The 13,263-nt window shown below is 41.3% G+C and overlaps 1 protein-coding gene across 2 annotated transcripts; it reads right to left on the bottom strand.

The window, feature by feature from the left end:
• Positions 1 to 3,224: 3,224 nt before the first annotated feature.
• On the bottom strand, positions 3,225 to 11,598 carry LOC109929537 (myeloid-associated differentiation marker homolog). 2 transcript variants are annotated; one of them, XM_048610973.1, is made up of 4 exons: positions 8,725 to 11,598; positions 5,822 to 5,926; positions 5,442 to 5,538; positions 3,225 to 3,985 (listed from the first exon to the last, which is right to left on the bottom strand). In XM_048610973.1, the coding sequence occupies exon 1, from the start codon at positions 9,643 to 9,645 to the stop codon at positions 8,755 to 8,757; it is 891 nt and encodes a 296-aa protein (XP_048466930.1). In that variant the 5' UTR covers positions 9,646 to 11,598; the 3' UTR covers positions 3,225 to 3,985; positions 5,442 to 5,538; positions 5,822 to 5,926; positions 8,725 to 8,754. The 2 variants fall into 2 exon arrangements, with proteins under 2 accessions (XP_048466930.1, XP_020384793.1); XM_020529204.2 differs by lacking the exon at positions 5,822 to 5,926.
• Between the last annotated feature and the right edge of the window lie 1,665 nt (positions 11,599 to 13,263).

Genomic DNA, 13,263 nt, shown 5'->3' on the forward strand with positions numbered 1-13,263 from the left:
TTTCTCATGCAATCACGTGGCAGGAGAGGCAAAATGCCAGACAGAGCTGGGACCTTCCAGGCACAAGCTGATGGTACCGTTCTTACAGTCTAGCAGCACACCACTTCAAATGCGGCAAACCTGGAAATACCATCTTCTCTCCACTACTTCACACTCTCTCCAACTCTGTCACTGCTTCAAACTGCTCATGGATGGCTAACTTCATTCTTCAATGCAGCATCACCGCTCAATAGCTTTCAACCACCTTATTCTCCACAACTAGTAGCTCTTCCTGCCCTCTGGCTATAAAGCTACACAATTCTGGAGGTTTGCTGCCACCCAGGAAGATAGTGAGTAAGCGCCATGAAAAGTTACAAGATACATCCTGTGTAGATGCATCAGGGCTGTGTCTCCCTCTGTCAAATGAGCTGGCAGAAGCATTCAAGTCAAAGGCACACCTGAGCTCCAAAGTGAAGTCCTGAAATGGATTTAGAATTGGTCCAATTAACCACGATACTCGTTGAGATTGATGGTTTCCCGATGCTGACTTTGGTGGATGAAGTTTGGAGGAGAATGATGTCCATAAAAATGTACAAGACATGTTGGTGAGGACACATTAAAATGGAAGATAAGAGAAGCAAGCAGCAAGCTACATCTGGCAGGTGACTGCTTCTGAACACCTCAATGGAGTAGTGCACTGGAAATCAAACCACACTATTCCCGGAGTTACCACAGAAATTAAAGATTTTATCAAAGTACACAAAATGCCCACTTTACCTGATAAATTCAGGTTAATTAGAAAATATAGAGCAGGTTTAAGTACTTAAAAATTACTATTTATTGCAAATAAATAAATAATTCCAACTCAAGGGACAAATTGGAGATTTTTGTGATGTGGCGATTCAATTTTTTCCATTCTTGCTGTAATTTCCCACGTTTATCTCCATTACCCAAATTGCTCAAGGCATGGCAAAGTCCACACATGGCTACTTATTATTTCCAGCTCAATATTTTTAAAAATTGAATTCAAATTCTGAAACTAGCTCGATGAGATTTTGACTCGGGTTCTCTTGATGACTGATTCAGTGACGTAAACACTATGCTATTGTTGAGAGATATTAACAAACTCTCTTAGAACAAAGGACAAAAGAACAGTAGAGCACAGGATCAAGCCCTTCAGCCTACAAGCCTGTGCTGACACATGACTCCTTTCTAAACAAAAGACCTTTTGCCTCTGCACAGTCCGTATCCCTCTATTCCTGCCCAGTCACATAGCCGTCAAGGTACCTCTTAAATGTTGCTCTTGTATCTGCGTCTACCACCTCCCCTAGCAGCACATTCCAGGCACTCACCACACTAATAAAAACTTTCCCCCTTTTACCTAAAGGTATGTCCCTTGATGACTGACATTTCTATCCTGGGAAAAAGACTAACCATCCATGCCGCTCATAATTTTGTAAATCTCTATCATCATGTCACCCCTCAGCTTCTGACATTCAAGTGAAAACAAACCCAAGTTTGTCCAATTTCTCCTCATAGCTAACACCCTCCAAACCAGGCAACATCCTAGTAAACCTTTTCTGTACCCTCAAGTCTCCACATTGTTCTAGTAGTGTGGCATCCAGAACTATAAACAATATTCCAAACGTGGCCTAACTAGTGTTCTGTGCAGCTGTAACATGGCTTGCCACTTTTTATACTCTATACCCCAACCAACGAAGGCAAGCATGCCATACACCTTCTTGACCACCTTATCCACCTGTGTTGCCACTTTCAGGGAACAGTGGACCTATATGCCTAGACCCCTCTGTATGTTAATGCTTCTAAGGATTGTGCCATTTCCTGTGTACTTTGCTCCTGCATTAGACCTTCCAAAGTGCATCACCTCATGTGTCCGGCTTAAAATCCATCTGCCATTTCTCCACCCTAGTCTCCAGCCCATCTCTAGCCTGTTGAATCCTCTGGCAATCCTCCTCACTATCCAAAGCTCCGCCAACCTGTGTCATCTGCAAGTTTACTAATCAAGGGTCCTAGCACTGATCCCTGTGGAATACCACTGGTCTCAGATTTCCAATCAGAAAAATACCCTTCCACTTCAGCCCTCTATGACTAAGTCAGTTCTGTATCCATCTTAGCAGTTCACCACAGATCCCATGTGACTTCACCTCCAGATCAGCTTACCATGAAGCATCTTTTCAAAGGCCTTGCTAGGGTCCATGTAAACAACATTCACTGCTCTGTCCTTATCAATCATCTTTATCTTTTCCTAAAAAAAAACTCAAAAGCCATGCTCCCTCTCACTAATAAGTCCATATTTTTCCAAATGTGAATAAATCCTGTCCAAGAATCTTCTCCAATAATTTCCCTGCCACTGACATAATGCTCACCAGCTTGTAATTTCCCAGATTATCCCTGTTGCTCTTAAACAGGGGCACAACGTGAGCTATTCTCCAGTCCTCTGTGCCTGTGATTAAAGGATGTAAAGATTTGTGCAAGGCCCCAACAATTACCTTCCTCACGTACCTCAATATTTTGGGATAGATCCCATTACAGCCTGGAGAGTTGTCTACATTAATGCTTTTCAAAATATCCAACACCATTTTTATATCGACATGCACTAGAATATCAACATACCCCTCTCTAGATTCACCACCACAATGTCCTTCTCCTTTGTGAATACTGAAGCAAAGTATTCATTGAAGACCACACCCACACCTTCCAGCTCCAAGCATAAATTTCCTCCTTTGTAGACCCACCCTTCCCCTAGCTACCTTCTTGCTCCTTATGTACATACATAACCCTTGGGATTTTCCTTAATTCTGTTTGTTAAAAGTCATTTCTCGCCCCTTTTAGCCCTCCTAACTCTAAGTAGTTTCCTTCTTTCTTTATATCCCTCAAGGTCTCTGTCGATCTTCAGATTTCCTAATCCTTATGTAGGCCTCCTTTTCCTTTCTGACTAAGCTCACAACTTCTCTTGTCATCCAAGGTTCTTGAATCTTGCCATCCTTGTCCTTCAATTTCACAGGAACATACTGGTCCTGAACTCTAATTCCTAATCCTGAGCTCCACCTATATAACCTCACTGGATGAGCCCTTCAAGGTATTCTCCCTCAAAATGGCTGTGATATTCTCCTCAATTAGTAACAACTCCCCCAAGACCTGAATGTGGAAGAGATGTTGCCATTACTTTGAGTGTATATCTGTACTTTCACCACTTTGGTCACTATGGCTTTGCAAATTAGTTGTGCTCTCCAGTTGACACTTTTAATGGTGTTAATTACAACATGATTCATCGTTGGGCAGTGATCAGCCAGGAGCTGATTGCCTAGACAACTACAAAATCACAGAATCGTTACAGTGCAGGAGGCCATTCCACCCATCCTGTTTGCACCAGTTAGATTTGCAACAAATGAAATGACAATGAATGCTAATATTAAACAAAAATCTTGCTCCACTTGAGAAATAGTACAGGTAATGTTCAGGAGCACGGAAATTACCATTTCCTATAAACAACCACAGTAGGCAGTAAACAGGAAAAATTACAACATTAAGAAAAACAGAGTTCAAACTGAACATGAATACATGGGTTTTAAGTAGTTCACAGTTTACAATTTACGCAACAAGAAATTTTACAAAATAGCTTTTAGAAATAATCTTGGGCTCAACCCAACAGAGTTGCCTCATTTATAAAATACATAATATATTAAATATATAAACTGATACAGTTTAAACTAAATAGAGTTCAAGATTTTCTGTGGCACTCATTAAATAATCATCTGACCTCAGTCCCACACAAGCAACTCATTCAGTTTTCAACTGATTGTGAACTCCTCACTTGAGAAACCACAGTCTAGTCTGAAACCAAAGATTCAATGGTAGACAATGATGGAGACTGTCTGGCTGAAAGATTCCATATTTATAGAAGTTGGGAGCAGGAACAGCACCTACATTCCGTGACCATACACTGAACCATTTGACAAGCAGGTAACGTCTTCCAAGGAAGCACCTGAAACACATGAAGAGACACATCAGACAGGACAGCCCTGCTCTCACCATCCCTTCTGGACCGGTGACCCTTTAATATGGGACACCAGGCAAGTCCATGAGCAAATACATAAAAGTGGACATCCTGTGTTATTGTGTACAGAGAATCACAGCTGAGTGTAATATTCAGGTCAGTCAGTTATACAATGGAGTGAAAATTTAGTTGGTCTAAGAGGAAACAGATGGAATGCAGTACAGGAAGATAACTTCCGATATCTCTTTTGACAGTATTTCAACAACAGTTTGAGGACATGTTTGCACACTAGAGACATATACTGTAGCTGCCTCAATAGTTAAATGACCCCTGTGAAGCACTCATTATCCGAGCCTTTATCCAAGATACCAGACCTCCCTTTCTTCTCAAAGCATTCCAATGCAATTATGGCTGCACTTGGTTTTCATACACCTTGCTATAGAGACTCTATCCAACATTTTCACTAGTTGCTAATATCTAATTTTGACAGCATTTCACAGCAAACTGTGAAACTCAGGAACCTCAAGTATGTTCACGGGCACTCAGTAAGAAAAGACTGAAGGGCAGGAGAAAGATGGTAGGGAGAAGGGGTGAATAGGGAAGTGGAAGCCAATGTGGAGAGAAGTTAAGAAAGGGAGAGATTAGATGAGCAAACAGAGGGAGGAAAGGAGGTCAGAAAAAAGAGAACAAGTACAGAGAGGCTGCAGTTGACCATGTATTGTTCAATACCAATGGGGAGATTAAGTGAATTTGCTGGGCCCTGGTTCCCAAAGCAGTGCTCAGTAAATGCCATATTTGTGCTTGCGAGGGGGACGGAATCAGTGAATTGACAGTCAGGGTGGGAGATGTACTTTGGCTCCGTTCTGTTGATGGATAATCAGGGAGGTGGTATTGTTGGAATATAATATACAGGCTACACAAAAAAAAAGGTTCCAAAAGCATAAAGATTCCAAGCATTTAGATACTGCTCAGGAACATATTAAAACAGGCTCAACAGGCTAGACAGCTTCACCCTATTCTACATTCAATGAGATGATCTCAGAACTAACTCCATAATACCTACCTTTGTCCCATATCCATTAAGCTATCAAACTTAAAAATTAACCATGAATTTAGTATCAATTCACATATGCAAGAGACTTCTATATTTTTATCATCTTGTGTGAGTATGAAGTATGAGAAACGATTAGTGATAGAAGGGAACCCAAAAAGAAGTTTTAAACATACAAATAGAAAAAAAAAGTAGTCAAAAGGAAGAATAGGCTAATGAGGTACAAAAAAATCTCTGCAGAGGCACAGGACATGGCTAATGTACTAAGTTGGTACTTTGCATCTGTCTTTACCAGAGTTGAGCATTCATGTAGCAGTAAAGGAGCAGCTGCTAGTGATACCTGGATAGGATCAAAAATTTTAGTTATGAATTATAAAAGGACAAAAAATTTACCTGGTCTAGATTAGACGGGCAAGTAAAGATGGAAACTGTGCAGATTCTGCCCACATTCCTTCCAATCGTTCTCCCATATGGGGGTGATGCAAAGGATCTGAGGATTGAAAATATTACATCCTTGTTTAAAAAAGCGTTCAACCTGGCAACTACAATCCAGTTAGCCTAGAGCCAATGGTGGAAAAACTTAGAGACAATGATCTGGGACAAAATTAACAGGCATTTTAAAAAAATAGGCTAATTTTAAAAAGCCAGCATAGATTCAGTAATGGAAAATCGCATTTGACTGTTCTGATTGAGTTCTCAATTGATCTGGCCCACAACTCTAACCTAATCGCTAGGTAAAAATGATGGAATTCCCTCTCTAACAGTGTACCTACACCAAATGGATTGCAGTGGTTCAAGTAGGCAGCTCACTTTCACGTTATTGCCAATCCTTAATTGCCTGCGAGAAGTGCTGGACCGGCCAATGAAGTTCACATTCCCTGAGTGAATTAAAAAAAAAACAGAGAGAGTATTAAGTTTGCTGTTAAAAACATAAGAATTGGACCAGGAGTAGGCAAATCAGCACCTCAAGCCTGTTCTGCTAGTTAATACGACCACGGATGATCTCAAATTGGCCTCAAGCCCACTTCCTGTCTGCTCTCCATAACCCGTTAACCCATTACTATTTAAAAATCTATATAAAATCCTTAATTTATTCAGTGTTACAGCATTCACTATACTTTGGGTTAGTGAATTCCACAGATTCACAACCCTACCGTTATGCATGTAGATTTTCAAAAAAGCATTTGACAACATACCACATAACAAACTTGTTGGCAAAAACAAAGCTTGTGGGATTAAAGAAACAGTGGTAACACAGATATGAAACTGATTAAGTGACATAAAACAGAGTAAAGTGCTGAATGAGATAACAAGGTGTAGAGCTGGATGAACACAGCAGGCCAAGCAGCATCAGAGGAGCAGGAAAGCTGACGTTTCAGGTCTAGACCCTTCTTCAGAAATGATTGTTTTACAGACAAAAAACTGTGTGTATTCATGCTCCTCATTGGGATTACACTGACATATTAACAGTCTAGGCATATGCAACATTCTTCCAAAGTCTTCCTGTTCAATTATAAAAGGAAAAGTTGGAACAGACAGACCCTAAAAAGTGTACATATACAATCTTTTGCAAGTTACAAGACAAGTTGAGAAAGTTACGAGAACCTTGGTTTTTAAATCAAAAAAAGAGGCAAAGAGCACAAAAGTAAAGAAATCATGCTGAATTTAAAAAATTTGGTTTGGCCTCAATTTGAGTATTTTGTTTCACACTGGACACAGGATCTTAGACAGAGGGTGCTGATGAGTTTTAGTAGACAAGAACCATGGATGAAAGACTCTTAAATGGATATACTGAAGAATCTGCAATTGTTCCCTTTAGAACAGACAGGTTGAAGAGGACATTTGGTTGAGGTGTTCAAAATTGTGAATGTTTTTGATAGAGTAAATGAGGAAAACTCTTTTCAGTAGCAGAAGCCTTAACAACGAAACAACTTAGATTTAAAGTAAATGGCACACAAAATCACAGGCAACAGAAGGAAGCTTGCTTTTAAAATAAGTTTATGCAATTCATTCCTGAACGTAAATGATGATGGAAACAGTGTTTCTGGGGAGGATTTTACAAATACAGAAAAAGAGGAAAATAACTTCAGGCAGTGGGAAAAGGAGGGGGGAAAATTAGCTTAATGTAATAACTCTGCTAAGCATCTGGCCAAAAAGCATCATCCTGTGGTATGTCATCCTATAAAGTTTTCACCCTTGAGTTGAAATGTTTCATCGGCTCCTACATCATTGTTATAATCTCTTTCTACTTTACTATTTGGACAGAGGGTACACAATGTAGCAATCATGTCATTTGACCAGTCAGTCACTTATCTATAATTATAACTTCTACTTTGCCCTTAGGGAGAGAGCATAGTTGGTGTATAATAATTGACAACGTATACAATTTTGTAGGTATGTGTACAGATGATCTCTCCGATTTACAAACACTCATACTTACAAATGAGATTCTACAACACCTGATGTGTTAATATTAATTTTAAAGAACCAACATGCAATGTTTTCACGTACTTATTAATGGCTATTTTATATTGGGATCCAACTTGCATAATATCACCTTACATATGTACTAAAGAACGAAAAGCATTTGTAACCCAGGGACTGCCTGTTTTATAAAATGATGTGCAGGTAATATCCGATGTATAGAAAGGATGTTTTGTCTTGAGACAATTTAGAATGAAGGGTCGTAGTTTTAAGATAATGAATAGCAGATTTACAACAGAGATGAGGAGAAACTACTTTGCTCAAAGGGTCATGAATCTGTGGAATTTACTAGCCCTGAGTGTAGTGGTTCGAAGATATTATGTACATTTAAGGAGACAGATTTTTGATCAGAAATGGGTTGAAGGATTATGGGGACTGGGCGGGAAAGTGGAGTGAGGCCGAGATAAGATCAATCATGACTGTATTCGATGGTGGAGGAGGATTGAGGGGTTGACTGGCCTACTCCTGCTCGTAATAGTAATATTCTGGTGAATGCTGCAGAAACTCAACAGATCTGGCATTCATTGAGACAAACAGAATTAAGGTTTCAAGACTGGTGTGTTTCTGCAGCAGTGTTCATTTGTGATTTTTTTTTAAAAACTGTCTGTTGCAGAGTCATACAGCACAGAAACAGTCCCTTTGGTCCAACTTGCCCACACCAACCAGACATCCCAATATGACCTAGTCCCATTTGCCAGCATTTGACTCAGTCATCTGAAGCTTCCCTGTTCATAAACCTATCCAGGTGCCTCTTAAATCTAATTGTACCTGTCTTTACCATCTCCTCTGGCAGCTCATTTCATACACACACCTTCTGCGTGAAAAAATTAGCCCTCAGTTCCTTTGTAAATCTTTCCCTTCTCAACTTAAACCTGTATCCTCGGTTTGGACTCCCTTCAACTTAAGAAAAAGATCTTAGCTGTTCACCCTATCCATGTCCCTGTCTAATTCAGCTGGCCATAAAGACATTTAATTAATGTGAAGGGGTAAAGAGGAGAAGATTGGATGTAATGAATGCTTCAGACAGACAAATAAAATGGAGAGAAAATGAATAAGAATGAATAAACAGAACACCGAAACAGAAATTTCTGGAGAAACTCAGCAGATCTGGCAGCATCGGGAGAGTGAAACAGAGTTAACGTTTCGAGTCCAATGACCCTTTTTCAGACAGGGTAAAGGGAAAGCAGCTTACCTTCAGCCAATTACAGAGGCTGGCAGAACGTCAGCTCCTGCAGCAGCTCAGCTGGATGGAGTAAATCAGATCGGTCAGGTAGGCCATGAGATTCAGGGCGATGAGAGCAGCAGACAGAAGCATCTGGTTCCAGCGGCAGTTCATCTGTATGCATTTGTCCAGGCCTTGGGTTTTGCGGAGGAGCTCAAGGGTCCAGACAACCAACACGGACCCCTGCAGGAGGAAGGCCAGGGCACTGAAGACCAGCAGGAGCCGGAGGACGGGGAACGGGCACCGCGCTCGGCAGTCGCCCACCATCATGAGGATGACCGCGAGCGAGAGCAGGGCGCAGACGCAGAGCGCACCAACGGCCCAGCGAAAGCCCGCGAACTCCGGACTACTCACGGTCGTCAGGGTAACGAAGACGACGCAGGCCACAGAAACCTCCAGAACCTTGAGCAGACCGGGCCAGGTCGCCATATAAGCAGCTCTGCCCTCGTCCTTCTTAAGGAGGACGAGGAGCTCGGCCGAGTAGGCCAAAAAAGCCAGACAGGAGGCGAGGGTGGCGGCGATCTGGTAGGGAGAAGGGAGTTCGCTCCAGCCCTTCTGGGCCGTGGTAACGCTCAGCACCATCAGCGGGTAGGTGACCGAGGCGGCCAGGTTCATGAGGGCAGCGAAGGCGGCCACCGTGACGGGTAGGCTCTTCCAGGAGAGGGCGAGGAGGCTGTGGAACTGTGTGAACTCGGCCAGGAAGACGAGCGTGGTGGCGACGAAGGAGAAGCACCAGGTGAACATGGCGAAAGTGGTGAAGTCCCCGCTCCAGCTGCTGAACCCGGCAGAACTCGCCAGGCTGAAAGCCGTGCAGGTGAACAGCATCTCCAGCAGCTGGATCACCGTCTTCGGAGAGGTCAGGTTACTCATGTCACTGAATCTGACCGGCATCTTGCCTCTGAACGACCGCCTGCCCTCAAGAGATTCCCCCTCCCGAGAATCTAGCAGTTTAAACCGTCCCGAATGTGAAAGAACCCAGTTTGAATCTGCTGCACTTACCCTTCTCTCTGTATAGAGAGGGTAGGAAGGCTGGATGTTAGTATTTCCTGTCTCACTGGAAAGTCTGAAAGAAAGTGGAGTTTCAGATGTAAAGTGACCTACTTAGTAACCACAATAGCAACGATGCGAATGGCAGTAAGGTTTTAGGAAACCGCAGCTTGTTTAGGTGAGTTTAATCTTTCCAACACGAGGCGGGCACCAGGATAACTCTTAGTAAATGCAACGTTGACTAAGAAAGATGATGTGGAGGTGTTGGACTGGGGTGGATAAGGTCAAACATCACACACGCTAGGTTATAGTCCAACAAGTTTATTTGAAAACACAAGCTTTCGGAGTGTCCCTCCTTCTTCAGGTGTTAGGTGTCAATTAAACCTGTTGGACTATAACCTGGTGTCATGTAAGAAAAGCAGCAGTTAGGCAAAGTTGAACCACCAGGCCATTTAATTCATAAAGTACTTTCAATAAAAGGGGTATAACTATCCCTTACTTATTCAATTCATCAAAAATCAGTCATTATATGCACCAACTATAGCCTATGAATGAGTTTATCTGGCTGCTGTCGTAAAACCACTGTTCCTGACCAGACTTAGAGATAATTGGGCAGTTTTATCTGTCCAGATACTCCCCTCCCTGTTCAGCTACCTCTTGAATGCTCCCACTGCACCAGAGGGGCAATGGAATTTGTTATGACCAGGTGAGGAGTGAATTAGCCATGATTGACATCAAACATTTAAAATTTGTGTTTAAGCATACGACATATCAATTAAGGTGTAGCCACAGGACCAGAATTCAGGAGCCAATTGCAAGACTCGGCCATCATCTCATTGATAAGAGGAACAGGCTCGAAGGGCTCAATGGTCGACTCTTGTTCCTACATCTTTAAAGAAAGAAAATACAGCATTTTATTATGTAGTTACATCAAAAAATGATAAACTACAACATCCAGTAGTGTTCTTCAGTTGTTTGAGTAGTAGTTGAGGCTACTATTGCTTACTCAATGTATCCTTGACGTTAGCAACATTTGTAGGCTCTTTGACTTCTTGCTGAATGGATATTTGTCTGTTTTATCACTGGTACAGTCTTTCCAGATGCTAAAGCTGGAGAGATAGTTATTGATCCATTTTTGCTCTGGTGTTCTGCAAAGCAGTAACTGAAATGTGGCTCATTTATGTGTTTTTAAGTCTGGGCCCATTGTCTTTCCATGCTGGATAGTGGCAGGCAATCTTTAATGTCCAATATGTACATATCAGAAAAATGTAAACTAAAACAGGGGAGATATGTATCATGACTGTTGACTCAGTCTTCAACTGTTGCAGACATTGGGACTAGTGGTTTAAGAAAGCAGTTCACCATTGCCTTCTCTGGGGTAATAAATGCTAGTTAGCCAGCACCACTCATGTCCTGTAAATTAAAGATAAACAAAATTAAAATTTTCTCACTGATTTCTTGATCCTACCTTAATGTGTGCCAAGGTGATTGTTGCTGCCATTTTAGATTTGTTCTTCCTTATTTTAAAAAAAATATTTTAGTCCATGTATTAAAATTAGATAATGGAAGTTGAAAACCATTAGTCTTTTGCCACTATGACAATTTGATGTTCACTGATTGTATTAATTGAGTGCTTAATTGTATTCAGCTGGTGGACATTCACTTTTACTCTTCTTTTATGGGACCAGACTAAAGGTGGGGTTGTTGGATTTAGTGATGCATGTTTGTAATATGCACCTCAATAAATGAGTATAAAGATTGTGCTACTGTTATCTTTCACAGAACACACTGCTTTTAAAAGAGCTGCTAAACAATCAGCCCACTACTATGTTTACATAAATGCTAGATAAAATATTAACTTGCTACAAAATGTCACCCTCCAATAAAACAGTACTGATATATCTTGTAACAAATTTTGGATTGCTCTGGTAATGTTTCAACACAAACAAAACGTTAGCAAAGATTTGTAGCTCAGGCTGTGGGGTCTTTAATCCTTGAGTGTGTTGGTCGTAGGTCAAGGATTAAAGATGGCATTCCCACAACATGCAGGACCAACAGTTTACAAAATACCATGCAACGACTGCCACAAGCATGACATCGGACAGACAGGACAGAAACTAGCAACTTTTCTTAATATCAATACACTAGGACAGTGAAGGCCATCAGTTTAACTGGGACAACGCAACTACAGTAGTGTAAGGCAAACAGACATGCACAGGAATTCCTAGAGGCGCAGTTCTCACCCCACAATGCAATCAACATACAGAATTAGACCCCATATACAAACCCATAGAGAACAAAACAGAAAATGACACTACTCACCATAACGGACCCAACAGTATAAATTCCAAGCGGAGTAGAACAACATCGCTTCATTGGAGGCCTCGCGAATGTGACCCAGTATGGTGACAAAATGTCTGAACAAAAACAAGCCAGCTCGGTGAGTAAGTCAACAACCACAGACAAAATGCTGAAGAGCCTCCTTCTGTACACTGACTTATGTCTTAAGCCACCATGAACTGATGTTGCTGGTCTCAGTTCCACAGCTTCAGTGAGAAGTCTCAAGGTGAAGTTGAAATCTTTTCTTTGGAGAGGGAGTATTGAAGTGGGTTATCTCAGCCCTCAGTCAGTATGGTGCCCATTCTGGAGAGATCAAGATGGACCTGCAAATAAGGAGAACTTGGCCTTTGCAGACAAAAGTTATCAATACTGAAAACCCTTCAGTATACCTTGCCTCATTCTTGCAAACACTTCACACCTCCCTTTTTCTCGTAGCTCTATGCCCTTCGCAGTTTGTCTTTCTTCCATACGAGTCACACTTCACCACAGATTAATATTGCAACAGGTTCAAAATTCAAAGTTAAATCACTCATTCTTTTAAAAGTTTATTTTGTGCAAAGATTCATACTCAATGTGAGCATTATTAATAAAGCCAACATTTATTCCACACTGTTGGTTGCTCTGGGAAGGTGGTGGACTTCAAATCACTGGTTTGATTATATTTGAGCCATTCAGGGTTAGGCTACTTCAGAAAGTAGTTAGGAGTCAATTGGTGTGGAACTGGAGTCACATTAAACCAAGCAGGGACAGCATATATTCTTTCCCAAAATGTATAGTTGGGTTCTTGCAACAATCCAACAGCTCATGATCAATTTAACAGCTATAAGATTTTTAAAAATTGAAATTCTCAAAAGCAATGGTGTCCTTGAACCTTCATGCTGTGCATTGTTAGTCCAAGAAAATAACCACTACAGCAAAAACAGTGTGAAAAGCTAGCTGTGGTTTCATATACATGGGCAAATCAGTCAGCGAAGCAAGAATGTGCCATTACTTTGAACACTGTGGTTTACAGGAAGTGACCACAGATGCCCTGAATTCAGTGTTCTGCAGCAGCATCTCCGCTCGCTTTTGCTCAACACAAATATTATCTTTTGATCTTTCATGTCAATTATCTGTTCTGCAGTATTAAAAAAGATTGAGTGGCATGACAAGGACCAAGTTGTTGTAGCTGTCTTCTGAATT

This window comes from Rhincodon typus, chromosome 23, assembly GCF_021869965.1.
Source record: "Rhincodon typus isolate 14 chromosome 23, sRhiTyp1.1, whole genome shotgun sequence".
NCBI lineage: Eukaryota > Metazoa > Chordata > Chondrichthyes > Orectolobiformes > Rhincodontidae > Rhincodon > Rhincodon typus.